General features: G+C 41.6%; 1 protein-coding gene across 1 annotated transcript; it reads right to left on the minus strand.

Moving 5' to 3' along the window:
• Positions 1–756: 756 nt before the first annotated feature.
• Positions 757–19,738, minus strand: LOC122754988. Its single transcript, XM_044003403.1, has 4 exons — positions 19,615–19,738; positions 4,944–5,028; positions 4,305–4,738; positions 757–944 (listed from the first exon to the last, which is right to left on the minus strand). The coding sequence occupies exons 1-4, from the start codon at positions 19,679–19,681 to the stop codon at positions 757–759; spliced, it is 774 nt and encodes a 257-aa protein (XP_043859338.1). The 5' UTR covers positions 19,682–19,738.
• Between the last annotated feature and the right edge of the window lie 7,689 nt (positions 19,739–27,427).

Here is a 27,427-nt window from a genome sequence, read left to right on the forward strand (position 1 = left end):
TTACTAATTCCATATAATGCGAAGTGGGGAAAGTCATCGTGAGGCAGGTAGCCTATTCCATAAATAAACTGGGAGAGAGAGAGAGAGAGAGAGAGAGAGAGAGAGAGAGAGAGAGAGAGAGAGAGAGAGAGAGAGAGAGAGAGAGAGAGAGAGAGAGATTGTGGGCAACAGCAACGACGTATACTCAAGGCCCTGGGACGATCTTCTGAAACCGGTCTCCAGGACGATCTTCTGAAACCGGTCTCCAGTCATTTATTTCTCTTCCTCCATTTCATTTTTCTCCGGCTCTGCATGGTTCTTTCCTTCCCCTTCCCCGTCCTCTATCCTCTCCTCGTCTGTTTTTGCTGTTTTTCTTTCCTTTCCCTTCTCTTCCTCCTCTCATTTCTTCTCCCTCCCTCTCTCATCTCCATCTCTTTTCCTCCAGGTCTTTACTTTCATGTCTATCTCCTAGTGTATCTTCGTTTACATTTCGGGGATTTAATTGGTGGGGGAAAGGGATGTAGAGTGGGAGTGGGGGAGGACTGTGAGGCCACATATTCAAAACACCTACACATTTCCATAAACACCTTGGCTCTGAGAGTGCATCCACCTGCTCAAGCACTAATGCGCACTCACCCACACTCAAGGCCTTTGACTTTCCCCAGCAGCCTCTCGACCTGAAAGGGAATCTCTTCCCTTCCGAGAGATCCCAAATTTGAACTCATGGCTCAGCTCGACCTGCACCTAATCTCTGACTCCACCAATCCTCTGCCCTATTTAAACTAATCCCGTAGGGGATTCTTCCCGGTCTGAGCCACTAGGATGCTGGCGAAATCCTCCATAGGGATCCAGTTTTAAGTGGATTTTTTTTTTCCACTGTAGTTTTGTTGCTGGTGTTTTAAAGTTTGGCTTCAAAAGAAAAGAAAAATATGCAGCCTTCTTAGCTCCACTTCTACCTACTGGGTCTACAGGAAAAGAAAAATGGACAATTATCCGGAGAATTTGGACCAGATTGGACCAAGCAAACAGTCATACCATCCGCATTGTATGGGGTTTTTTAAAAGTTTCATTTTTGGCTGATGGGGATGAGAGTCATGTTTACACGGCTTGAGTTCTATAATTGTCCCACCCTCCACCCACTTTAGCTAAATAGGCTTGCCCCTTCCCCCTTTCAGGCTTAGACAAATCTTGAGCTCGCGTTTCTTTTTTGTTCCTGGGGGAACCTCGAAGACATCAGCCCACTGCACTCTGCTCTTGCTCCCCCACCACACACACACACACACACACACACACACACACACACTCATTTCTCCCTCCCCCCCCCCCCCCCCCCGCCCCGCTCCGTGAAGGAATCAAACACGGATCCGGGAGCGGGGATGATTCTGACAAGTTAAATTGCAAAGCAGGCAAAGGATGGAGGTGGGGGGGGGGGGGAGGGGGGAAAGGGATCCTGTCTCTTTAACTGGCGCTCCAGACAAAGCCGTCTCCCCTCGGAGCCGAGCGGAGCCGAGCGCAGCCCGGCGCAGACCTGTCAGCGCGTTTCCAGCACTTGGGAGAGAGTTTGCAAAGTCATAATTATATCTCTTAACCTGTCTTGCTCTCTGCAGAAGAAGGTCCCATTATATTGAAATGAGATTATTAGCCATCAAATACTTTCTTTCTCCGGAGTTTTTTTCCCCCTTAAAAAAAAATTTCAAATACCTTAACGACCTAGCACTTGCGTTTACATCCTTTCCTTCAGCGCCCCAGGTCCAAAGCAGGGTAGGTTTGGGGGGGCGGGGTGTCAAAGAAGATGGAACAGATCAACTTCCCTTTCTCGGGCCCCTAGGCCCGAGATTCCTAGGCCTAGGAAGGTGAGGGAGCAGGAGGGGAAGAGAATCAAAAGGAAATGGGGAGTGACACCCGAGAACTTTCTAAGAGGAGGTGGTGGTGACACCCCCCACACCCCCAGCCTCCTCCATGACCCAAGAAGACTGCATCTCCAGAATTTAAATGGTAATTTCTGCACGGTTGGGAAGCGAAAGATGTGAAATGGGGAAAGAGGAAGTGGGGATAAAACTCCAGAAGAGGCCATCTTGGGGACCAAGAGTAAGGACTGGGACTGGGCGTTAGGATGTGGACACTGCGGGTGGAGCTGTGGAACCGAGGTTGGCTCACTACGCCAGAGGTTGGCTGCTCATCTAATCCAAGTTCTCTGGCGGATGGAATTTCAGTTTGCAATAAATGGGGGGGGAGGGTTCTCCAAGTTCAAGGTCTGTCTGGTTTAGACTCTGGATTGTGAGCCCCTCGAGGGCAAGGTGCGGGGCTCTTCCAGGTTCTGCCCCACCCCCACTCCCACTCTCATTCTCCACTTTTCTCCCCTCCCCCCACACTCCTTCCCGCCCACTTCCAACTCTTCAAGGAGAAAAATAATTTGGGCTTCGCAGTTCTCCAGCCATCTTCCAGAAGGTCTGTTCCTATGTTTTCACTCCTAAAGGACTAAAGGGAATTTGGTAAAAAATAAGGTCTAGCTTAAGATTTAAAACTAGAGAAGTTTAGAGTTCAAACCTTAGACATCATCTGGACCAACTCCCTCCTTTTACAGAAGGGGAAACTGAGACCCAGGGAAAGTGACTTTTCTAAGGTCACATTTTGAGTTATGGTAGAGCCTGGAATAGTATCCATCCATGTATTTCCCCAGTTCTATGCTCTTTTTATGGGCAATATGTCTCAGTAATTACCCTGGGGCCAAAAAGACATTTTTGTGACAATGATCTGGGTTCCTCCCCCCCCCCCAGTTGAGGGGAAAACAGTTGGGGTTGGGGTTTTCTTTGGTCCTAAATCATTCAAATGAGAATCATTTTCTTCCAAGGCAGTAGAGAGAAGTTACTAAATTTAGAATGAGTCCATCACAATTAGGGCGATTTATTAGGAAGCAATTTCAATATGAGAGGCAGAAGTCCAGTAAGTTGGCCTCACAATCAGAGAGGAGCTATATTCAAGTAGTGCTTCTGTAGCAATCCTCACTGTGACCCTAGAAAAGTCATTTAACTTCTCAGTACCCCCAAGCAACTCTCAATGACTGTGCTGTCCATCTTAACTGGTGGAAGGTCTTCTTTCAATTAGGAGCTCCTGTATAGAGAGTAGGACCCCAAAATGTGCAATATAAAATAGTCTGATACAAAACTGAATGTAGGTAGATGACTAAGTAGATAGAGTGTCAGACCTAGAGATAGGATCAGTTCAAATGTGACCTGAGACAGTTACTAGCTGTGTGACCCTGGGCAAGTGTCTTAACCCTGTTTACCTCAGTTTCCTCATTTCTCAAATGACCTGAAGAAGGAAATGGCAAACCACTCCAGTATCAAGAAAACCCCAAATGGGGTCGTGAAGAATAGGACACAAGTGAACAATAAATACACAGCTCCCCAGACAGAGGATCCAGAACAATTGGGTCTGAGGGTAACAGAAAATGATCTGATGGTTAAAATGGGCACTAATGCATTGCCAATTTTCATAAATTTCAAATATATAGCAAGACCTGGAGTGGTAGGAATAGGAATTCAGTAAGAGAAGTGAAAGAAGGTAGATTTAGAGCTGGGCTTGGATCATCTAGTCTTAACCTTTCTGTATTGTGACTCCCTTGGGCAGTCTGGCTAAAAACAAAACAAAACAAAAAAAAAAACCCATGGACCCCCTTCACAGAATATTTTCTTTTAAATCATGATGAAGAGAACACTAAATTTCAGAAGTGTGTGAAAATAAAGATGTGATTTTTTTTCTCATCTAAATTCACAGACCTCCCCTTGAATCTATCTACTAATCCCTCAGGAATACATAATCCTCAGATTAAGAACCCCTGACCTGGTCCAAGACGTTCATTTTTTAAATAAAACCTGAGACTCAGAAGTGGTCAATGACTTGCCCAATGTTAGCCATCTAGAAAATATCAGGGCTGGGATTAAAAGCCAAGTCCTTGGGAGCAGCTAGGTGGCACAGTGGATGAAGCATGGGCTTTGGATTCAGGAGGACCTGAGTTTAAATCCAGCCTCAGACACTTGACACTTACTAGCTGTGTGACGCTGGGCAAGTCACTTAGCTCCACAAACAAACAAACAAAAGCCAAGTGCTCTGATTAGAAATCCATTACTCTTTTCCATTTACCAAGAATCTAAATTTACCTCTGCATTGCCTCCTCCCTCATAGGTTCTTTGGACTCCTTTCCATGAGGGATAAATTTCAAGGCACAAGACAGACACAAGACATTCTTAAATCAAATATATTTTTTATTCTTAGAATAAATAGTAGGTTAGGGGGTTGTCACTCTCCCTGGGGGAATGGGGTACTTCCCTGAGGAAGGTGGGATTGATGGCTTCTGGGGGGCCCATTCTTGGAAGGGGCCATGATAAAACCTTGGGGCCAAATACCTAGTGGGACCAGCTGCCGGGGATGCAGAGGGTGACTGGTGGGTTGAAGTCCGGACTGGGAGGTTAGCTGGAAAGATGAGCGAGAAGCCAGTTGTGTTCGGGGCCACGCCCCTGATCCTGTTGACTCTCCCTTGGATAGTAAGTACGGAAACCTTTGGGTGGCCTGCCGGGGGAGAGGTGGGGGCCGAGGACGAAGCACTACCTTTGTTCTTAAGCTGCATCCACAGAGACAGGGCCCAAGCACAGGGGGGAGGAGTGTGCAGATCTTGTTTTCCCCCCACCATTGGCTCTGCCCCAGGAAGTTATGCCCCAATATTGCCTTCTGCCTCCGGCCCCTGAAGGTTTGCTCCTTTCTGGGAATGGAGGGAGGAAAGGAAATTAGATAAGGAGAAGAGAGACAAATGGAGAAAGATGTAGTTTAAAAAAAAAAAAGACAGCTCAAGATAGACACAAAGACCGCAAGACTATAAGATATTCTTATGGATAAAGAATTCAAGCAGAAAGAGAGGGAATTGGTGCTTTGGGACTTTAGTTAAAGAATTCAGTGGCCATACATACCCTGGATTTTTCTGGCTCTGGGGGGCTTCCTCAGTAGGACTGGAGCTGGGGTCAGGGCCCTCAGTAGAATCTTCATTCATTTTCTCTAAGAAAGAGGAGAGAAAGAGAAAGAAAAAACAATAGGTAGAGGGGCTGGAATTAGGGAATGAAGGGGGTAACAGAGAGACAAAAGAAAGAAGACCTAGAAGAGGAAGGAGGGAAGGAAATTCGTGTTAGAAATTCACACAAACCTCGAATGTGAATCCAGACAACTCCTACATAGCTGGGATAGTGGGAAGCATAAAAGGGATAGGTGATGAAAGGAGGGAGGAGGGGAGAGAGATCATGGGAAGGGGAGTTAGGAGGGAGAGATCTTCTTCCCCCTCCTCACATCCTTAGTCCACCAGGGTCTAAGGAAGAAATAAGACCAAGAGAACCATCACAGTCCACCCCATCCCCAGCAACCATTGTGATGTCACTGTGTCGGGTCAGCCCAGCCACTAGGCGGAGAATGGAGGTGGGGAGGAAGACAGCTCCGAGGCAGTTCGAAGGTGCCTGCAAGTTTAGGGAGATCTACACTTGCCACAACAGTCATACATTTTTGTGGATCCTCTGCCCCAAAGCCTGGCTTTACAGGTACTTTCCTGCCTGTTTGGGGGAGGTTTTCATTCTTAAGCCCCACCCCTCAAGGGAATACCCTTAGATTTTCCCATCTCAAATGATGCTACTCCTAAAGGGGGAATGGGGAAGGTAGAGACAGGACCTAGGAGTCTGGGCTCTTCCTTCTAGCAGAAATAATAATGGTTTTCTTTCTTTCTTCCTTTTTTCTTTCTTTCTCCCTTCCGTAACTTCCTTCCTTCCTTCTTAACTTCCTTCCTTCTTTCTTTCTCTTTCTTTCTCTTCCTTCCTTCTTTCTTTCCTTCTTCCTTTCTTTCCTCCTTCCCTCTCTCCTTTCTTTTTTCTTTCTTTTTTCTTTCCTTCTTTCTTTCTTTCTTTCTTTCTTTCTTTCTTTCTTTCTTTCTTTCTTTCTTTCTTTCTTTCTTTCTTTCTTTCTTTCTTTCTTTCTTTCTTTCTTTCTTTCTTTCTTCTTTTGCTTTATATACAGGTTTATAAAGTGCTTTCTTTCCTCACAACCCAGTGAGGCAGGTGGTATGTTTACTATTTATTGGCTCCCATTTTACTGGGGAAACTAGGTGGCATAGTGGATAGAGTACTCATCTTCCTGAGTTCAAATCAGACCCCAGACACTTACAAGCTGTGTGACCCCTGAGTAAGTCACTTCACCTTGTTGGACTTAGTATCTTCACCTGTAAAAATGAGCTAGAAAAGGAAATGGTAAACAACTTCAGTAACTTTGCCAAGAAAACCCAAATTTGGTCACGAAGAATCAAACATGCCTGAATAACAGAAACAACAAGAAGTTTTACAGATGAGGAAAAACCTGAAGTTCAGAAGGTAAAATGCACTGTACAATGTAATACAAACAGAACTGGAAATTGAATCTAGGTTATCTGCCATGAAGACCAACACTGCTTTTTTTTTTAAATGCATAATACAAAAGGACAATACTACCTCTTTTATAAAAAAACAAAACAAAACATTTTTGTCCAATTGCACATAAAAACAATTTTAACATTTTTTTTATTTTGAGTTCCAAATTTTCCCCCTCTCTCTGTCTTCTCCCCTTTTATTGAGAAGGCAAGCAATTTGATATAGGTTATACCTGTGAAGTCAGGCAAAACATGTTTCCATATTAGTTATGTTGTAAAATAAAACACATACACACAAAAAAAGAAACACCCCCCCCAAAAAAAATAAACTTTAAAAAGGTTTGCTTCCATTTGCATTCAGACTCCATTAGTAATTTCTCTGGAAGTGGATAGCATCTCTCATCATAAGTCCTTCAAAGTTTTCTTGGATAATTGCATTGATCAAAATAGCTAAATCATTCACAGCTAATCAATAAAGGATATTACTGTGTACATTCTTCTCCGGGTTCTGCTCATTTCACTTTTCATCACTTTATGTAAGTCTTTCCAGGTTTTTCTGAGAGCATCCTGCTCATCCTCTCTTATAGCACAATAGTATTCCATTACATTCATACACCACAACTTATTCAGCCACTCCCAAATTGATGGGCACCCCCTTGATTTCCAATTCTTTGCCACCAGAAAAGAGATGATAACAATGGTTTTGTACATATAGGTCCTTTTCCTTTTTCTCTTTCTTTCTTTCCTTCCTTCCTTCCTTCCTTCCTTCCTTCCTTCCTTCCTTCCTTCCTTCCTTCCTTCCTTCCTTCCTTTCTTCCTTCCTTCCTTCCTTCATTTCTGTCTCTTTTATCTTTTTGGGATACAAACTTAGTAGTGATATTGCTGACTCGTTGTTTTATATAGACCTTTGGGCATAGTTACAAATTGCTCTCCAGAAAGAATGGATCAGTTTGCAACTCCATCAATAATGCATTAGCGTTCCAATTTTCCCACATCCCCTCCCACATTTGTCTTTTTTCCTTTTCTGCCTTATTAGTCAATCTGATAGGTATAAGGTAGTACTTCTGAGTTGTTTTAATTTGTATTTCTCTAATCAACAATGATTTAGAGCATTTTTTCATATAACTGTAGATAGCTTTGATTTCTTCATCTGAAAATTGGCTGTTCATATATTTTGACCATTTATCAATTGAGAAATGACTTGTATTCTTTTAGATTTGACTTTGTTCTCTATATATTTGAGAAATGAGGCCTTTATCAGTGAAATTTGTAAAAAATTTTCCATAGTTATGATTACTGTGTATTTCCCTCCATCCTATTTTTCCTGTTTATCCTTTTTTCCTTCTCTCTCTCTCTCTCTCTCTCTCTCTCTCTCTCTCTCTCTCTCTCTCTCTCTCTTCTCTTCTTTTTTCCCCCTTTAACCCTCCTCAAAAATATTTAGCTTCTGATGACCACCTTTCCCAATCTTCCCTTCCTTCCATCACCACCCGCCCTTCTCTTATTCCCTTCCCCTCTTACTTCCCTGTAGGGTAAGATAGATTTTTATACCCCACTGAATATGTATATTATTTCCTCTTTGAACCAATTCCAATGAGAGTAAGGTTCAAAGTCTGCCACTCCCCATCTTCCCTTTCACTGTAAAAGCTCTTTCATGCTGTTTTTTCTTGGGGGGGGGGCAATGAGGGTTAAGTGACTTGCCCAGGGTCACACACCTAGTAAGTATCAAGTATCTGAGGCTGGATTTGAACTCAGGTCCTCCTGAATCCAGGGCAGGTGCTTCATCTACTGTGCCACCTAGCTAGCTGCTCCTCATGCTTCTTTTATGTGAGATAATTTACCTCATTCTATATCTCCCCTCCCCCTTCTCCTAATCCATCCCTCTTTTTCACCCCTTAATTTTATTTTTTAGATATTATCTCATCATAGTCAACTTGCACACATACACTCTGAATATGTATATTCCTTCTAACTGCCCTAATAATGATAAAGTTCTTAAAAGTTACAAATATCTGTGTGACCCTGGGCAAGTCACATAACCGCAATTGCCTCACTAAAAAAAAAAAAGTTACAAATATTATCTTCCAATGTAGGAAAGTAAACAGTTTATTAAATCCCTTATGATTTCTCTTTCCTGTTTACCTTGTTATGCTTCTCTTGAGTCTTGTATTTGAAAGTCAAACTTTCTATTCAGTTCTGGTCTTATCATCAGGAATGCTTGAAAGTCCTCTATTTCATTAAATATCCATTTTCCCTGGAAGGAATATGCTTAGTTTTGCTTAGGTGATTCTTGGTTGGACTCCTAGTTCCTTTGCCCTCTAAAATATCATATTCTAAGGTCTCTGTTCCTTTAATATAGAAGCTGCTATTCTTATGTTATCCTGACTGCTGGTCCAAGATATTTGAATTCTTTCTTTCTGGATGCTTGAAATATTTTCTCCTTCACCTAGGAGTGCTATAATTTGGCTATAATATTTCTGGGAGTTTTCATTTTGAGATCTGTTTCAGGAAGTGATAGGTGGATTCTTTCCATTTCTATTTTATCTTCTGGTTCTAAGATATCAGGGCAGTTTTCCCTAATAACTTCTTGAAAGATGATGTCTAGGCTCTTTTTTTGATTATGGCTTTCATTTAGTCCAATAATTCTTAAATTGTATCTCCTTGATTTTTTTCCAAGTCAGTTGTTTTTCCAATAATCTATTTCACACTTTTGTTTTATTGTTTCTTGATGGTTCATGGAGTCAATAGCTTACACTTGCCCAATTCTAACTTTTAAGAGATTTTTTTTGAGCTTTTGTACCTCCTTTTCCATGTGGCCAATTTGACTTTTTAAGGAGTTCTTCAGTGAATTTTTTATACCTTTTTCCATTTGACCAATTCTATTTTTTAAGACATTCTTTTCTTCAGTTGATTTTTGTGTCTCTTTTACTATTTGGCCTATTCTGTTTTTAAGGTGTTATTTTCTTCAGATTTTTTTTGTTTCTCCTTTACCAAGCTGCTGACTCCTTTTTCATGATTTTCTTGCATCACTCTTATTTGCTTTCCCATTTTTCCTCTACATTTCTTATTTGGTTTTTAAAATCCCTTTTGATCGCTTCCAAAAATTCTTTTTGGGACTGAAACCAATTCAAGTTTTTCTTTGAGGCTTTGGTTGTACCTGTTTTGACTTTATTGTCTTCTTCTGAGTGTGTTTTTAATCTTCCCTGTCACCATAGTAACTTTCTATGATCAGGATCGTTTTTGTTGTTGTTTGTTCATTTTCCCAGCCTATTTCTTGACTTTTAATTTTATATCAAAGCACAGCTCAGCTCCTAGGGTGGAGGGGGAACTCTCCCAAGATTCAGGGTTTTCATGCTGATTTTTTCAGAGCTAGTTTGGGAGAGGGGGAGGGATCTATAAGTTTTCATTTCTTCTAACATGGTATGATCTAAGGAGAGCTGTGGTCATTGTTCTACTGGCCTATGCTCTGTTCTATGAGCAACCACAATCACTCTTCTGCACTCTAGAACTATGACAGTGGTTTCTTTACCCCTGAAGCCACATACTTTAGTCTGCTAGAACTCCTCCTCTTCCCTTGCCCTAGGATTGCCACTAGAAACTGAGTATGGCCAATGCAAAAGAGTCCTGCACCCAGTGCCAGCAAAGGGATCCCTGTAATCTCCTTCTGACCAGTTCTCTGACTCCATTTCTATCTGTGGGCTGAGAGCTCTGGAAGGCACAACTGATAATTCAGTCACTTCTGCTGATTCAATCACTCCTAAGGCCTGTTGCTGGCTTGCTGAAAAGTGGCCGGCAATGATCTGCAATCCACTCTCCCTCCAGTGAGACATACCTTTGCTGCTGACCTTCGGAGTTGTCTTGGGCTGGAAAATTGTTTCACCCTGTCCTTTCCTTGGCTCTGCTGCTCCAGAATTTATTTTGAGGCATTACTTTAAAGTTGTTTGGAGGGGAATTAGGGAAAATTCAGGAGGAGTCCCTGCCTTTACCATCTTGGCTCTGCCCTACCAATACTGCTTCTTTAGCAAAGAGAAGGAAGGCCAGTCTAGATGAAGAGAAAACAGTAAGCAAAAGCATGGAGGTTAGAAAAAACATGAAATTTCTGAAGAACAACTAATGACCAGTTTGTTTGGACCAGAAAAATGGAGAAGATACACCAGAGCATTATCATATTATGGTAAGCTGATAAAGGAAGTATTTAGGAGAGAGGCCTCACTGGCTGGCTTATTTATTTTGGTCCATCTAAAGGATGCAAGAAGCATCAAAAAGATCAAGCACTGGATTATCCAGATACCCAAAGGACATTATGAAATTAAGTTCTGCCCTAAGGTAGGGACACTGAACTAGATAATCCTTCAAATTCTATGGTATCATGAGCCTGGACTCTAGGTATCTTAAAGGTAAGGTATTTAGCAGACAAGGGCCCCAAGCCTTAAGGAGCAGCAGGATGAAGGGCAGAAAACAGGAGGCTTGGAGTTAGAAGACATTCCAATACTTTAGTGACCATAAGCAAACAAATCATTTCCTTGAACCTCAGTTTCCTCATCTATAAAGGGGACTTGGAGGACTATTCTTATAGGGTCATTGGTGTGTTAGAATAAAGTCCTCCCCTATCCCTTTCCTCTTCTCTTACCCTTAAAACCTTGAAAAAGTAAAACATTTTTCTTCCAAGGATTTCTATATCATCTTTCATTTGTAATAAACATAACAATAATATGCTCAACACACTTTCAAATGATTTTATTGCACTAGCCATAACCAGAGAGATGAGTAAGAGTTCTCCCTGGTTCCTAAAATTCACCAAAAGCATTTTGTGAGGAACAAGAAAATGAGATTATCTGCCATTTTTCTCTTAAGAAGCCTTGGGTGAATGCTATAACATGTCCATGTTCCCATCCTCATACTACCTGATGAACCTCCAGTAATCAGATATCTCCTTCCCACCATCCCACCCACACAAACTTCCCTGCTCATTGTGAGTAGATCTGGCCTCCAGGGCTGTATTGGAGGAAGGAAATATAGTTCTCCTTCCCAATTTCTGGCTTCAAGGAGTTCTGTGGACCCAGACCAGAAATGTGAAAATTAAAATTCTCTTCCCCTTCACTGCTTCTCCCCAATTCAGTCTGACAAACATTTATTAAGCACCTAATATGTGCAAGGGAGTGTTTCAATCACTGTGGCTACAAAGATACTGCACCTATTATATACCCTCTCAAATTCATGGGACCCCTGGAAAAAAGCTATCTTAGATTCAAGGTACTCAGTGGATTTATATCCATTTAACACCATACTTCATGAACCCTAACAGCTGTTTCCATATTTGCAAGAGAGCATTCTGACATCAAAGAAAAGGCATTTAATGCAATAGCATAGTTTAAAATTAGCAATAGAACAACCACTACCCATAAACTTGGGGCTTACTGTCCCATAAATACACATATTATCATTTGGAAGAGAGGACAGGTATGGGAATCTTATCTGAAAACACAAGCATAGGGACCATGTGTGGAAGAACAACTCTTAAACCTCCAAGGATGCAGGGCCATTGCTGTCTGCTTGTGGTGCAATCTTATTGCCCTCCTCTCTGCTGGGCTGCCCCAGACTAGGCATTATATCTTGGTTGCTCCTCCCTCCTGGGCTGTTCTCACTGCTGCCACCTGCTACTCCTCAGCTTTCTGGAGTTTTCATTAGAGGTGCTACTTCAATAGAATAAAAAAAAAAGTTAGGCCAACCCCACACCTCCTTTTTAGTAGATAGTACAGAAGCAAAGCTGCAGTTCTTTTTAAAAGGGCATGTCCTCCTAAAAAGGATTTTCTGGCTGGAAAAAAAAAAAGATGCTTTCTCTGATAGTCTCCTTGTTGCCCCTCAAATACAGAATTCCATCTCCTATTTCTTGTTTTGGTCCAAGATACAGACTGTCCCAGTGTCTAGAATGCTCTTCTGACTCAGTTATACCTATTAGAACCCCTACTTTCCTGTAAAGCTCATCTTGAAGTGCCACTTCCTGACCCCCAAAGTGCTTCCCTATACTTAAAAATGTATATTGTATTTATTTTGAAACATAAATTTGTGTGTGTGTATACACATATATATATATACATACACATACCTGTGTGCATTATGTATATATGTGTGTTTGTGTACAAGGAGAAAGAGAGTGTGTGCATGTATGTATGTATGTATGTATGTATGTATGTATGTGTATATATATATATATGTATGTATGTATGTATGTATTTCTTTTCCTACCAGTAAAATTTAAGTTTATTGAGGGCTAAAAACTATTTTTTCTTTCTATACTTAACACTTAGCATTAGTGCCTGGCTCACAGTAAGCACTTAATTAATGTCTGTTTACTCATAAGAGAGGTCTCTCAGCTCCCATAGTCTTACACCAAGGAAGAAAAGCTTCTTTTGGAACATAGACCAGCCAATCAGTTGATTAGAGCTGGAAGTCTAGAGCTGATCTGTCTCTTGATAGGCAGCTAGGTGGTTCAGTGAATAGAGCAGTGGACCTGAAGTCAGGGAGACTCACCTTCCTGAGTTCAAAACCAGCCTCAGCCACTTCCTAGCTGTGTGACCCTGGTCAAGTCACTTAACCCTGATTGCCTTAGTTTTCTCTTCTGTAAAATGAACTGGAGAAGGAAATGCCAAACCATTTCAGCATCTTTGCCAAGAAAATCCCAAATGGGGTCACAAAGAGCCAAACACAGGGGGCAGCTAGGTGGCGCAGTAGAAAAAGCATCAGTCCTGGATTCAGGAGGACCTGAGTTCAAATCCGACCTTGGATGCTTGACACTTACTAGCTGTGTAAGTGACCCTGGCAAGTCACTTAACCCCCATTGCCCCGCCAAAAAAAAAAAAGTCAAACACAACTGAACAAAGTCCGTGTCTTGAACTTACTTTCTCTTGCTAGCATAGTTCTACTACATGTATGTATGTGTGTGTATTATGTATATACATGGGTATATGTCTGCATACAGGTATGCAGGCATATACATGTGTGTATACATGTGTACATATATGTATATATGTACATGTGTGTGCATGTATATATACGTGTGTGTGTGTGTGTGTGTGATCAGTATAGGATGCTGGCTCTCTCCCAGGCTGGCTACATTTGCCCCTCAGTGTTCAAGGAGGGTAACTCTGAGGGGTTTATGGGTCTCTTCTCTACTGTCATCAGTCAGTTTGAGCACCCACCAGATGCATTCCCCCTTTGTGAGGAGCTCACTTGGCTTCATAATGCAATGGTTCCAGTTAGTCTCTTTGCTCTTTTTCTCTCATCTATTCATTTGCATGGGACACTTAGATGATCTCAGGAGGCTGAAGGAAAGTATGACACCTCAGACCCACACACTCCTTTTTGTTTTGTTGGAAACAAGTCCCCTAAAATGGTTTGAGAAGAAACTCAGCTCTTACAAACAGGAATTTATTGGAGTTAAATGAGGTTTTCTAACTGTAGCCAGAAAGAATAGCAGGTAGCAATTGTGATGAAAAAATAGGAGGGTCATTAATTTTTTTAATGGACAGAGGGAAGATTAGAAAAAAGTGTAGACAAGCAGAACAATTTTGAAAATAGCATGTAGAATTATTTTTAAGAGCAGATGGTATGAAATAGAGATTCTTAGTTTCATATTTTTGTTGTTAAATTTTTTCAGTCATGTCCAATTCTTTATGACCCTATTTGGGGTTTTCTTGACACAGGTACTGGAGTGGTTTGCCATTTCCTTCTCCAAATCATTTTATAGATGAAGAAACTGAGGTAGTTTCATATACAGTCTTCTTTTTGTGTTCTTCTAGGTATATGGAAATGCTCGTTTTCGATGTTTAAATTCTAAATAGGTAAAAAACTTTTAAATTCTTTTCTTTTTTTAAAAAAAAGTGAATGAATGAATAAAAGAAATTATTAAACACTTAATTAACTACGTGCATCAGAGATAGAAATAACAAAAACAAAGATGATATATATTTTCCTTTTCACTAAAATATAAGCTCCTTGAAAGCAGGTATTGTTTTATTCAGGATCTTTCTATCCCCAGCAGCTAGAGAAATGCCCGGCCCCCAGCGCATAGTAGGCCTACTATAAAATATGCCTGTTAGTTGATTGATTGGCCTGGGGCCCCAAAGGTAACTGCCTCCAAGATTAAGATAGGATTACATGTCAGGTTGATGTGAAACTCAAAGAGGAGAGGGTGCTGAATGATGGAAGTAGAAGGCCTAGCGGTGCAAAGAATATACCTAATCATCCTTCTGGCCCAGTGCATAGGGGACCACAAGTAAAAGCACATCCAGTAGCAGAGAGGATCACCAAGCATGAGGTGTCTTCTGCAATGAATCAGATTTCCCTTAGTACAAGGAGATGAAAGGACTGCAAAAGCAAAAGGTCAGAGACTAAAGGAAATGTGTTAATTCTCTAATAGGGCTTCCACAGTGGAAGGAAGGACAGAGCCAGCCAGGGTCTTGGTAGAGATAGGGGTAAGGTAGATGAGGATGGCAGAGTAGAGAGTGTAACAAGGAAAGGTGGGGCAGCTAGATGGTGCAGTGGGTAGAGCACCTGCCCTGGAGTCAGGAATACCTGAGTTCAAATCTGGCCTCAGACACTTGACACTTACTAGCTGTGTGACCCTGGGCAAGTCACTTAACCCCAATTGCCTCACACACAAAAAAAATTAAATAAAAATAAAAACAAGGAAAGGGAATTTTTGCCTCAATATCTAGCGGTTCTTTATCACCTTAGTGAGGAAGCTATGGGAGTTTACTTGATATATGATGGGGATGGAATATGACCTGAGTGGAGTTCCCACTCTCAAGGGTTCTGTGGTAGCAGGATATATCATCTATTTCAAATACTAAGGAAGAAGGGAGACAGTTCATGATGTCAGAAGCCGTGCTCATAAATCAGGTGCTGAGGATAAGGGGTATGATGTCTGAAGCTCTGGTCCTAGACACGGTCTCTGGTCCTGGGCTGCTAGATAGGATACTAATGGCAAAAAGTCTGTTAAGTCCTGGACTTAGTCCTGGAAAAGAGGGGCCCAGTGTCTAGGATTCTCTCTGGTTCTGGGTGTGAAAGGTCTAGTGTCCTGGACTTTGGTCCTGGAAGTGAGAGGCCTGGTGTCTGAGGCTCTAATTTTGTAGGTGAGGAGTCTATAGTCTAAGACTCATTTCCTCTCCATCATTAAATACCCTTCCTTTATGTACCTATTGGATAGTCTATCTCTGGAGTTTTGTAAACTGAAAAGAGCTTTGTGAATGTAAGCAATGAAAGTATTGGACAGTGAGTCACTGGATTGCCCACCAGCTGATATCCGACCAATCTGACTAATATTCTATCATAGAATCTGCTTGTTTCTCATGGATGTTGCCTTTTGTGGATCCTTTACTTGTTTTTAATTTGGGTTAACCCTAGCCACCAAGATGGGTACAGAGGGCTAAAATTAACATATTTTTCCAAATGAAAGTCAGTTCTTGGCACATAATAGACCCTTAATAAATGCTTATTGATTGGTTAATTGGTGCATTGACGAACAAAACCTTTTGCTTAGTCTTGTTGCAAGTTTACTTTCTTTTCTTGCAATCAGAATTATTCAGGTAGAACAGTAGCCATAGGAGGTTCATATCCCAATTCCACCCAAGGCTAGGCTATGTACCTCCTGGAAGTGGTCCCATGCAGACATAGCCTGTCACCAGAGATTTCAATGGAACCTCCTCACTCTTATGTTAAGTGGTTTTCCTTCTCCCATATAGATCTTGTCTCTACCCCTGGGATTTATACTCTCTGAAGTAAAACAAATACTTCTGATGAAACATCCTTAGGCTCATGAGATAATTAAATATCAAGGCAGGGTTTCTTCCTTTGTGTCCACTGGGATGCTTAGGACTTCATATTACTACTCTTGGGCTATCTTACTTGGAATTCACCATCTCCAAAAAAGGAGACCATGATATCTGACCCTTGAACCCAGGTAATTTAATTGAACAAATATTTATTGAGCAGCAATTTGACATAGTACATAGGAAGTCAGTCTTGGAATCAGAAGGACCCCAGTTCGAGTCAGGCCTAGGACAAACACAGACTTTATGACCCTAGGCAAGTCACGACCCATCAGTGCCCTAGGCAACTCTGTTAGACTATAATTTGCCGAGGAGATGCCAACCTGCATTGGTAAAGGAATTTTTCTAATTGAGAATTCCCCAAACCAATGAAATCATGGGACTAGTAAAAAAAAATAGTAATCATCTGCTACCTGCAACAAAGCAAATATTTATTGTAGAGTGTCTTCAGAGCACTGTGCTAGGAACCAAGGGAGATAAAAAATTTAGATGACTCCGTAGGACCAAGGCTTGGTATTGGAAACAAAAGCCCCTTGGGATTCTTCTTACCTTATATAGTAAATTTTTTAAATGTCAAGTCACTGAGCTAGGTTCTGAGGATAAAAAAAAGGGGAAAATGTTTCTGATGCTTCTAAAGGAGCATAAAGCCAAAATGCTGACCAAACCTTAGAATCTTAGGATATTGATGAAATTCAAAAAATTTAATTCCAGCAACATTTATTAAGCACCTGCTCTTTTGAACACATGGCATTAGGGGCTGGGGACATAAAACTGAACAGAAGAGAGAAATGTAGAATAGACCTGAATAAATGTAATACTAATTGATTTAAAGATAAAAACAACACTAGCATCTTGGGGTAGGAGGGATCATACAGTACAGAGCATATGGGAGGGTGACCAGAACTGTGATTTCATGGGCAGCTAGGTGGTGCAATGAACAGAGTGCTGGGGCCTAGAGTTAGGAAGATTTTAGTTAAAATCTAGTCTCAGACATTTCTTAGTTGTGTGTCTCTGAGCAAGTCACTTAACTTCTGTTTGCCTCAGTTTCTTCATCTGTAAAATGAGGATAATAATAACATTAATTTTCTGGGGTTGTTGTGAGGATCAGATGAGATAATAAAGTGCCTGATACATAGTAAATGTCAGTTATTATTCTTATTATTTCATTGGTATCAGGTAGGGGAACTTAGTAAATACCTCCTCTGCAACATTTGAGGGTTGCGTAGTGGGCACTGAAAGGTTTGGTGACTTGCCCTGAGTCACACATCTAGTTTGTGTCAGAGGTAGAACATCTTCCTGCAGGTTGACTCATTATCTATTCTATTGAAAAGAGGTAGTGCAAAATTAGACCAAAGAGGGATAAAGCTAGATTGTGGAGTGTTTAGAAATCAGGCTAAAGAGTTACTACCCTCCCTAAAGGCAGTAATTCAAAGTTTTCTATTGAAAGAGAGCTATGGAAAAGGAAATTATTGAAAGTTTTTGAAGAACAGGAATTACATGGTCAGACCTTAGGGAGATTATTTTGATAATTGTTTGTTTCTTTGTTATATAGAGGATGGAAGATGATAATAAGCAGCATCACCTCACAACACGTTAGTGAGAAGTAGAGGGAAGTACAAGTCTCCAGAAAACTTAGCATGAGTCCCAAAGAAGCCATATCATCCCAAGAATGTATAGGTGAAATTGGAAAGAAGACAACAAATAGATCAAAAATGGAACAGATCTCTCAGTATTTCTATAACATTCTATTTTGATAATCAATGACAATAAACAACCACATTGATACCAACACCATAGTCCCTAAAATACATTGTATGAGGAAGTAGAAATGCCACTAAAGATGAAGACAGGGAAGGGGGCTGTAGCCAAATCAATCACACCCAGAAGAAATCAATGCTGTTTATAGTACCATTTTGAAAGCATTGAGGCATAAATTTTCCAACTATCTCAAATAGAAGGAGGGGAGGAGACCTGCCAGACAATGCAGGAAGGAAACAACATATACCCAGATAAATATATACAAAGTATTTTGGGGTATGGAGGAGCCCTAGTATCTGAGAGAATAAGAAAAGTTCCCTCCTATAAAAAGGGGTGGCACTTGAGCTGAGCCTTGAAGGATTCCAGGGCATAAGAAAAGGAGCAACTAACAGTGAAGAGGGTGACCAGGCATGGGAAATCTTCTGGAGAAAGGCAGGTTTTGTTTGTTTTTTGTTTTTGTTTTTGTTTTTGTTTTTTTTGGCATGAGGCAAGTGGGGTTAAGTGACTTGTCTAGGGTCACACAGCTAGTAAGTGTTAAGTGTCTCAGGCCAGATTTGAACTCAGGTCCTCCTGAATCCAAGGCTGGTGCTCTATCCACCGCGCCACCTAGCTGCCCCGAAAGGCAGGTTTTTATGAAACAAGAAGAGGCAAAATACATGAGGAAGAAATCTAGTAGAAAAGCAAACTTGTTAATGTTGGAGAGGGGATGTTCCAAAGGACAGGATGGAAAGAGAAAGCAGAGGGTTTTAGGGAATAGATAAAAGTAAGCATGAGTGTGGCTCGAGGTCAAAGGGTAACAATACCTCCAGAGATGGGGCTCTTTAATCAAAAGGAGTAGGGCAGAAGTCCCCAATGATTTTAGTTCCATAAACTCCTTTCAACAACAAAAACTCACTTTTTTAGGTCTGAATTTGCTAGACACTGTCATATCAATTATTTATTTTCATTCTTATGATAATCCTCTGAGATCAAAACTCTAAATAGCAGTATCCCTACTTTATAGATGAAGAAACTGAGGTTCTGAGCAGTGGTAAAAGAGGCAAACTCAGGTGTCTATTAAAGCTTTTGGTTGTTTTTCAGTTGTTTCAGTCGTCTAACTCTTCATGTCTCTAATTGGGGTTTTCTTGGCAAAGATACTGGAGTAGTTTGTCATTTTTCTTCTCCAGCTCACTTTACATACAAGGAAACTGAGGCAAACAGGTTGAAGTGACTTGCCCAGGGGCACACAGCTAGTATATATCTGAAGTCAGATTTGAATTCAAGATGACTCTTCCTGACTCCAGGCTGTTCACTCTATCCACTGCACCACCTAATTGCCCTCTATTAAAGCTTATTAAAAACGTGTTGATTGGTTGATAGTAGACCAATTCAGGTTCTAATTCAGCCTCTAACATTTAACTAGCAATATGACCTTGAATAAGTCACTTCTGTTGACCTTAGTTTAATTAATGCTTTTTGAATAGAGTAGAATTGAGGGGTTTGAGTTAGATGACTAAGGCTTCTGTCAGTTCTACCATATATAAACAGTAGAAAAAAAAAAGAAACATATTTTTAACCTCAATGGGGAATTAACCTCAAAAAGGGTATGAGGAGAGTATGATATAAAATATACCTAACCTTTAAGTTGATGTCTGGGAGGATAGCTGTGACTTCCCATGATAGAGAGATCACTTGGAACTTCCATGGCAACATTGGACTGTGTCCGACACAGCTTGGCTTGATTCCTTCCTTCCTATTTTCCAATACAGAGAGAGGATAGGGGAGATGAGCTCTCATTCCTAGAAGAGGCAGGACCTGGGATGGATTTTGAATAAGAGAAAAACAGAAACCAAACTCAAAGTAGAATGACAGGTGATCAAATATTTATATAATTAATAAATACAGCTAGTGCCTGGGCCTGTGATTACACTGATATAGAGAACTCCTGGGTGAGCAAAATCCCTCTACCAAAGCCTCCCCACTCTTCAATTTATAGTCTTAGAAAGTTGCCCAGAGCAGTAGTGTCAACTGAAAATAGAAATGGAGCCATTAAACCATACATGAGGATTCTACAGGCCTTATATTCATATAGAAAACCACATTTTATTATTATCTTTGGGGTTTTTTGTATTTTTATTTTATTTTGTTAAATATTTCCCAATTACATTTTTTAAGTGAGGCAATTGGGGTTAAGTGACTTGCCCAGGGTCACACAACTAGTGTTAAGTGTCTGAGGCCGGATTTGAATTCAGGTACTCCTGACTCCAGGGCCGGTGCTCTATCCACTGCACCACCTAGCTGCCCCCCTCCAATTACATTTTAATCTGGTTTGGTCCCATTCAAGAGGGTTCCATGGGCTCCATGTATCCAGTTTGCCACATGTTTAACACGTTCAGTCTAGAATACTAAGAGGTTAACTGACTTAGCCAAGGTCACACAGCTTATGCATGTCACAGGCAGGACTTGAAAGACCTTCCTGGTTCCAAGTCCAGTCCTCCATCTTCTATGTTATATTGTCTCTCAATATTAACTAATTATTGTACTTAGTCATTTACTTGGTTGGTTAATTAAGTCTACTACCTGTATGACTTTGGGCAAGTCATTGAAACTTTCTGGGACTCAATTTTCTCTCTGAGAAATGAGAGGTTTGGACTAGAAACATCTCTAAGTTTTTTTCCAGATCTCAATCCTATCTATCATTCTGTGACACTAGTGAGATGGGTTGGGGTTCAAGATAAGAGAACTATATTTCCTGCATGTTCTCAGGGTTGAGGGGAATTGAATAGACATATGGAAGGCAGTTTATGGAGAATGTTCATAGAACAGGACAGGCCAGTTCCCATGGCAAGTTTCCATGAGGCCAGGCTACTCAGTTGAGTTTCCAGGGCTACCTTCCCCCACCTACTCACACACACACATACACACACACACTTTGGTTTCCCCCCAAAGTCCACTAGGTACCAACATCTGGCCAGTCTCAGGGAAGAAGGAAGCTCTAGGCATTCAATCTGGGAGGCTTGGGGCACATGAAGGGCCTGGGGCAGGGGAATGGGTAGGGAGAGGGATTTCCTGACAGTGTTGTGTTGGAGGAGAAAGTCTGGAGCAGGTGGTAGTTAGGGAGACCCAGCAGGAACAGGAAACAGGGAGTAGAGGGGGCTAGGGAACTGGTTCTGCCAGAAAAGCCTCATGTAAGGGAAGGACTGGGAAACCAGGAGAAGTGTTGGCAGCCAAAGGCTATAAAAGCAAGGTCAGAGCAAAAGGGAAAAATTGACAAAGAGAAACAGAAATGGTGACTTGGACCTGGAGAGTGCTAAGGTTGGGGGTAAAAGGAGGAGTGTAGGGGAAGCGGGGCTGGGGGTGATGTCAGTGGGGAGAACAGGGAGGTGGGAGTCAGGCCGAGAGATCTGGGTGTTGAGTTAGTAATCCAAGCTGAGACAACCACCTCAGGGCCGCCGGGTCCATTTCAGGCTGTGTTTATTTAATAAAAAAAGCCAGTGAAGTAACTGCGGATTTCATTGTCAATTCACCAATGCCTCTCTGTTACTATTGCTTCACCTCTCTCTGTTTGGGCTCTGAAGCCCACCCTGCTGGGCTAAAGCCCCTACCATCCTACCCCCAATTCCAACATCCCCCTCCTGCTGCTGCCACCCCTCTTATTATGACTAGAATGTCAAGCATTTATCAAAAAAGTGGCCTGGAGACCACCTTCCCCCTCCTCACACTGAATACACAACCCACTTCTTTCTATTTTAAACTTGGCAGCCTTTGAGTTTATTAACCACCCAAAAAATTCTCCAGAGCCAGCCGCCTTCCTTCCATCCTTCCCCTTGTCTCAATTTCTCTCTCTCTCTCTCTCTCTCTCTCTCTCTCTCTCTCTCTCTCTCTCTCTCTCTCTCTCTCTCTCTCTCAGGCTAGGGCTCTCAAACTATTTTTTTTTTTGGTGAGGCAATTGGGGTTAAGTGACTTGCCTGGGGTCACACAGCTAGTAATTGTTAAGTGTCTGAGGTCTGATTTGAACTCAGGTCCTCCTGAATCCAGGGCCGGTGTTCTATCCACTGTGTCACCTAGCTGGCTCTTCAAACTATTTTTTTTCCTCAGATTTGGGCAAGTCATTCCTTTGGGTCAGTTTCTCCAGCTATAAAAATAAAAATGTTAGACTATATAACCTTTTTATTGTTGTTGTTGTTGTTGTTGGGCAATGAGGGTTAAGTGACTTGCCCAGGGTCACACAGCTAGTAATTGTTAAGTGTCTGAGGTCAAATTTGAACTCAGGTCCTCCTGACTCCAGTGCCGGTGTGCCACCTAGCTGCCCCTAGACTACATAACCTTTAACACTACCACCACTACCCCCAGCTCTAAATGCTATGAGCCCATGGGCTCCTGAGTAAAACAAACATGTATTATGCACCCACTCTATGCAGATTACTGTACTAGACAGGCACTGGGAGAGATAGAAAGTTTAGAGAAAACATTGTTTTAGCACTCAAGGAGTTTACCCTCTACTAAGTTCATAAATTTAGAACTAGAAGAAAACAGAGGCCATATTGGCCATGAAGTCCAACCCTTCCTCCATAGGTGCCAAATGAATATATGAACCTTGGGTTTTTTTAGGGGGTTTGGGGGGTTTTTTGGCAGGGCAATGAGGGTTAAGTGGCTTGCCCAGGGTCAAACAGCTAGTAAGTGTCAAGTGTCTGAGATGGAGTTGAACTCAGGTCCTCCTGAATCCAGGGCTGGTGCTTTATCCACTGTGCCACCTAGCTGCCCCCGAACCTTGTTTTCTTGAACCAATCTTCCTTGTCACAACTGTGTGCAGGTGACTGGGAGTCAGAACAGATGGTTGATGAAGGACTAAGAGATATGATACAGGTCAAAATTCAAGGTAGTGATTCTAAATTTAATTTAGTGATTCTAATTCTTAAGTTCCAAGCAACAGAAGGAATTGCTGAGACAATGGTAGAAGTTGGAGCCTTGCAATCATGTTGTAGCTGACTGTGACAGGTCACAAAGGTGGAACCAAGAAGCAGCTGGTACTACCTAGAGCATACAACCCAATGGCCATCAATATCTTCTAGGATGACTTTGGACATATGGATTCAAAAACAACTCAAGCTGGTAATAAACAAATTTTATGAGTCCAAGATGGACCCAGATGCCACCATGAAGTGTGAAACTTGTGCCAGATGTGCACAAAGAAAAGCATTACCAACTCGTGCTGCACATTTGAAGAATGTAGGAACTTGTCTTTCTATCTCTGGAAGGTGATAGCAAAAATATAAGTCATAGCATAACATCGACTGATCATTTCACCAGGTATGCACAAGCATTCCTAACCAGAAACCAGAAAAGCATATATTGTTGCCAAAGTCTTGTGGGAAATGTAGTTTCAGTGTATGGATTCCTTGCTGGACTCCATCATGACCAAAGTAGAGACACTGAGAACCAACTACTCAAGAAAATGTTGGCCTTGGCAAGTATCAGAAAGTCTGTACTCCTTACCATTTAGGGTACCAACGGCCTAAATATTCTAACCACACACTGTTGAATGTGTTGAGAACTCCAACTAGAACTCAACTCTGACTAAAGCTCAATGGAAGAGTCGACGTATTGTGATTTCTAATCCATACAATTCCACCAGGAATTTGAATGGATGCTATGGGCTTTACACCATACTTGCTTATGTTTTAGGTGAGATCCACACCTGACTTCTATTTTGGCATCTCTAGATGAAGGAAGAAATGCAACTATTCACAGAGCTGAGAGAGTAAATAAGAGAAGGCTACCAACAAGCTAAAGTTTCAGCTCAGAAAAGCTGTGACCAAAAACATCATGGTTCTAGAACCTTCAACAAGGAGACAAGAGTTCTTTTGAGAACTCTTAAGGGACTCTTAAGGTAGCTGACCAATGGAAAACTAATCCAGTTAAAAGTTACTGAGAGACTGTACATGTTGCTTATTTATAAAATAGCCCCAGATAATGAAGAACCCTAAAGGAATTATTTACCACAACCACCTATTATTACCCATAGAAGAGTTAGTTAGAATATATAATGGGCAGGTGAAGAGAAATGATAGATACTCACCTTGGAGAGTTCTGAGCAAAAGAGGCTATACATGAGCTGTACAAAGACTGGACTAAATATGGATGCTGAAAAGGATGTTTCTAGTGTATACTATGACTAAAAGCCAGAAGCAGCTACAGAGACTGGAGTGTAGGGACCCCCACCCTCAGAGCAAAACATACTGCTATTAGCACTGGCCCTGGATTCAGGAGTACTTGAGTTCAAGTCCGGCCTCAGACACTTGACACACTAGCTGTATGACCCTAGGCAAGTCACTTAACCCTCATTGCCCTGCCAAAAACAAAAAACAAAAAACAAAAAACAAAAAACCATACTGCTATTCAACCTGTCCTTGCTATCAACCTAGGTGAAGACAAACCTATCTATAATGATCCTAATGGTCAGGCCATGCATACTAGCTCAGGTATAGGAGCAGAAACATCAGTTAGTGACAAGGGAACTAGATCCATCAGAACAATCACCAGACTTAACATGACATTACAATTAACTGTAAAGAAATGGTTACACAAGTAGCAAGAAAGCAATGCTAGAGAGTGCTATGATGCTAGGGATTGACAATGTGAAGTATACCTTGTGTGTTACTGTGTGTTTATTGTTGCATAAGTTAATTACTACATGTTTGAGTATGACCATTTGTTATTTAGCTGTTAAGTTCATTTGGCTATGCTTTGGGTTGTGTTTATGTTATAGTAATGTCTGTTAATTGCTTTGCTCGTTGTTTATTTGCATATGTGCTAATACTTACAATTAAGTTGTATTTTTTCTAGTGTTATTGTTGCAGCAATATGGCTTTGCTTTTTAAATTAGTCATGCTTTACTTTGTTACTTATGATTAATTGCCTTGTTTTGTGGATATGCATACATTCTTGAGCAGTGCCTGTACAATATACTACATGTAGTCACCTGACAGTGAGGCACTATACGGTGTCATATCTATTGCATATATACTGTTAATGCCCATTTTTTTGTTTTCAGCAATACCATAGGTTAGTTACCTGGGAGGCCAGGAAAACTACCCTTTTTTGTTTGTTTTTAAAGAGCTGATGTTTGTGCTTATGGTACATAATTACACGTTTCAAAACTATGCCCGTTGAAGTTTTGCAAAGGACTGCAAAAAGTTTTGGACCAAGGGAGGAATGTCAACTGAGGGATTATTGAGGGGGCAATCTGCTAACTGCTGTTCCTATTGATGAGAGAGACATGATTCTTGATTGTCTGAGGGAATGATGCATGAAATGCTGCAATACCTGCTGTATGGGACTTAATTTAGTTTCTTCAAAGGAACACATAGAAAAAGGACCTCCAAGGCAGTGAGGAGAGGGGAAAGAGAGAAACAGAGACAGAAGGAAAGCAAGAAAGAAGAAGAGAAGCCGGGGGGGAGGGGGGGGCCCGGATTTAGGTTTTTTGAATGCACACCCAGTTCTGGTTTATCAGCCAATCAAAACTCTATCTCATCCCCATGTGGTTAGCATACCAGAAATAGTTACAGAATGCCTGGGCATGTTCCAATGTCCACATTGGGAATTGCATTAGACAGAGCCAGCTGTGCGTACTCATAAAGTCTGGCCTCATTAGCTAGTCCCCCCATTACACAAATAAACTCTGGACTAGAAATGTTTTCAATGACTTGCCCAAGACAACATGGTTAGCAAGTAGCTGAGCTAGCATGTGAATCTAGGTTCTCTGGCTACAAATCAAGTACTTTGGGGATGCCATAAATACATATAATGTAGAGGCAGTGTGCATAGCACACTAGGCTGGGAGCCAGCAAGATTAGAGTTCAAATCTTGACTCTCTTCCTAGCTGCATGAACCTAAGCAAGTCACTTAATGTCTTTGTGCCTCAGTTTCCTTATCTGTAAAACTAGGAAATTGGACTTGATGGCCTCTAAGGTCATTTCCAGCTCTATATCTTTTATGCTACCATCCAAACTTTCCACCGCTCACCTTCCCCCAGCATTGACCCTGCTTCCATTAGTTGGTACAGTCCTTTGATTTGTGCCCTACTCTTCATGACCCCATTTGGGGTTTTCTTGGCAAAGATACTGGTGTGGTTTGTCATTTCCTTCTCCAGCTCATTTTCTAGATAAGGAAACAGGCAAACTGGGTAAAGTGACTTGCCCAGGGTCACCCAGCTAGTAAGTGTCTGAGGTCAGATTTGAACTCAGAAAGATGAGTCTTCCTGACTTCAGGCCCAGTACTCAATCCACTGTGCCACCTAGTTGCCCTACTTTCTCCCCTTCCTCCTACTTTTTCAGGTGTTTTATGTGTTTTCTTTGTCCATAGAATGTAAGCTCCTTGAGGGAAGGGGCTGTGTTTCTGCCTATATTTGTATCCCCAGCACCTTGCTCATTGGCCTCTCACAAATTAAGTGGTTAATAAAGACTTGTTGGGGGGCAGCTAGGTGGCGCAGTGGATAGAGCACCAGACCTGGAGTCAGGAGTAGCTGAGTTCAAATCCAGCCTCAGACACTTGATACTTACTAGCTGTGTGACCGTGGGCAAGTCACTTAACCCAAATTGCCTCACAAAAAAATTAAATAAAGACTTGTTGGACTTGATGTGTAGAGAACATGGGTCCAAAGGGGTGCCACATGACTCTTAGGTATGGGATTCCTTTTCTCCCTTCTAGAAGTCTTCTTCAAGTTCACTTCGGGGGCAAGGTATCCATCATTATGGACAAGTTGCTCCCATGCCCGTTTGGGCTGGCTCCTTCTAGGACTACGTGTCTCAGCTGATAAGCCAATTCACTCACGCCACTCTTCTGAGCTAGCTCCTGATCAGACTCAACGACTGCTATTATCCAGTCTAGTGGTCTCTATTACCGAGTTCAGTTGCTGAAGGTATCTCTGATGGCTCTTGCAACCTTTCATAGCACTCACAAGGTCAAAGCTTGCTCTGTTCTGGATCACTCAATGGCTCACGGCAATCCTCCTTACTCTCAAAAATGGCCAGGAAAGAGACTTAGAGATTGTCTGCTCACATATCCTAAGTAGTCAACTAAAGAACCTTGTCACCCCACATTTTGCCAACAGGAAACCATCTGGGGACACTTGTGCATACTTTGAAGTGAGGGTAAGACCCCTTTGTTATTCATGCCTGAACTCAGGCTCACCAGGTCTATTACGAATTAGATTAAATCAAGGTGGGCATATTGCACAGGTTCTAAGGACTGGGCCCTCATCCATCTCATATAGATGAGGAAACTGAGACTTAGAGAGACATAATGATTTGTCACAACTAGAACTTAGTTTCTCTGATTCCAAACCCTTTGTTCTTTTCATCACATCATCTTGGACAAAGCTGTCCTTCGTGTCCTTTCCTGTCCTAATATTCCAGCATTCTAGGGTTCTGAGGGACCAGGGCCCAACTTA

This window comes from Dromiciops gliroides, chromosome 4, assembly GCF_019393635.1.
Source record: "Dromiciops gliroides isolate mDroGli1 chromosome 4, mDroGli1.pri, whole genome shotgun sequence".
In the NCBI taxonomy this organism is placed as follows: Eukaryota; Metazoa; Chordata; class Mammalia; order Microbiotheria; family Microbiotheriidae; genus Dromiciops; species Dromiciops gliroides.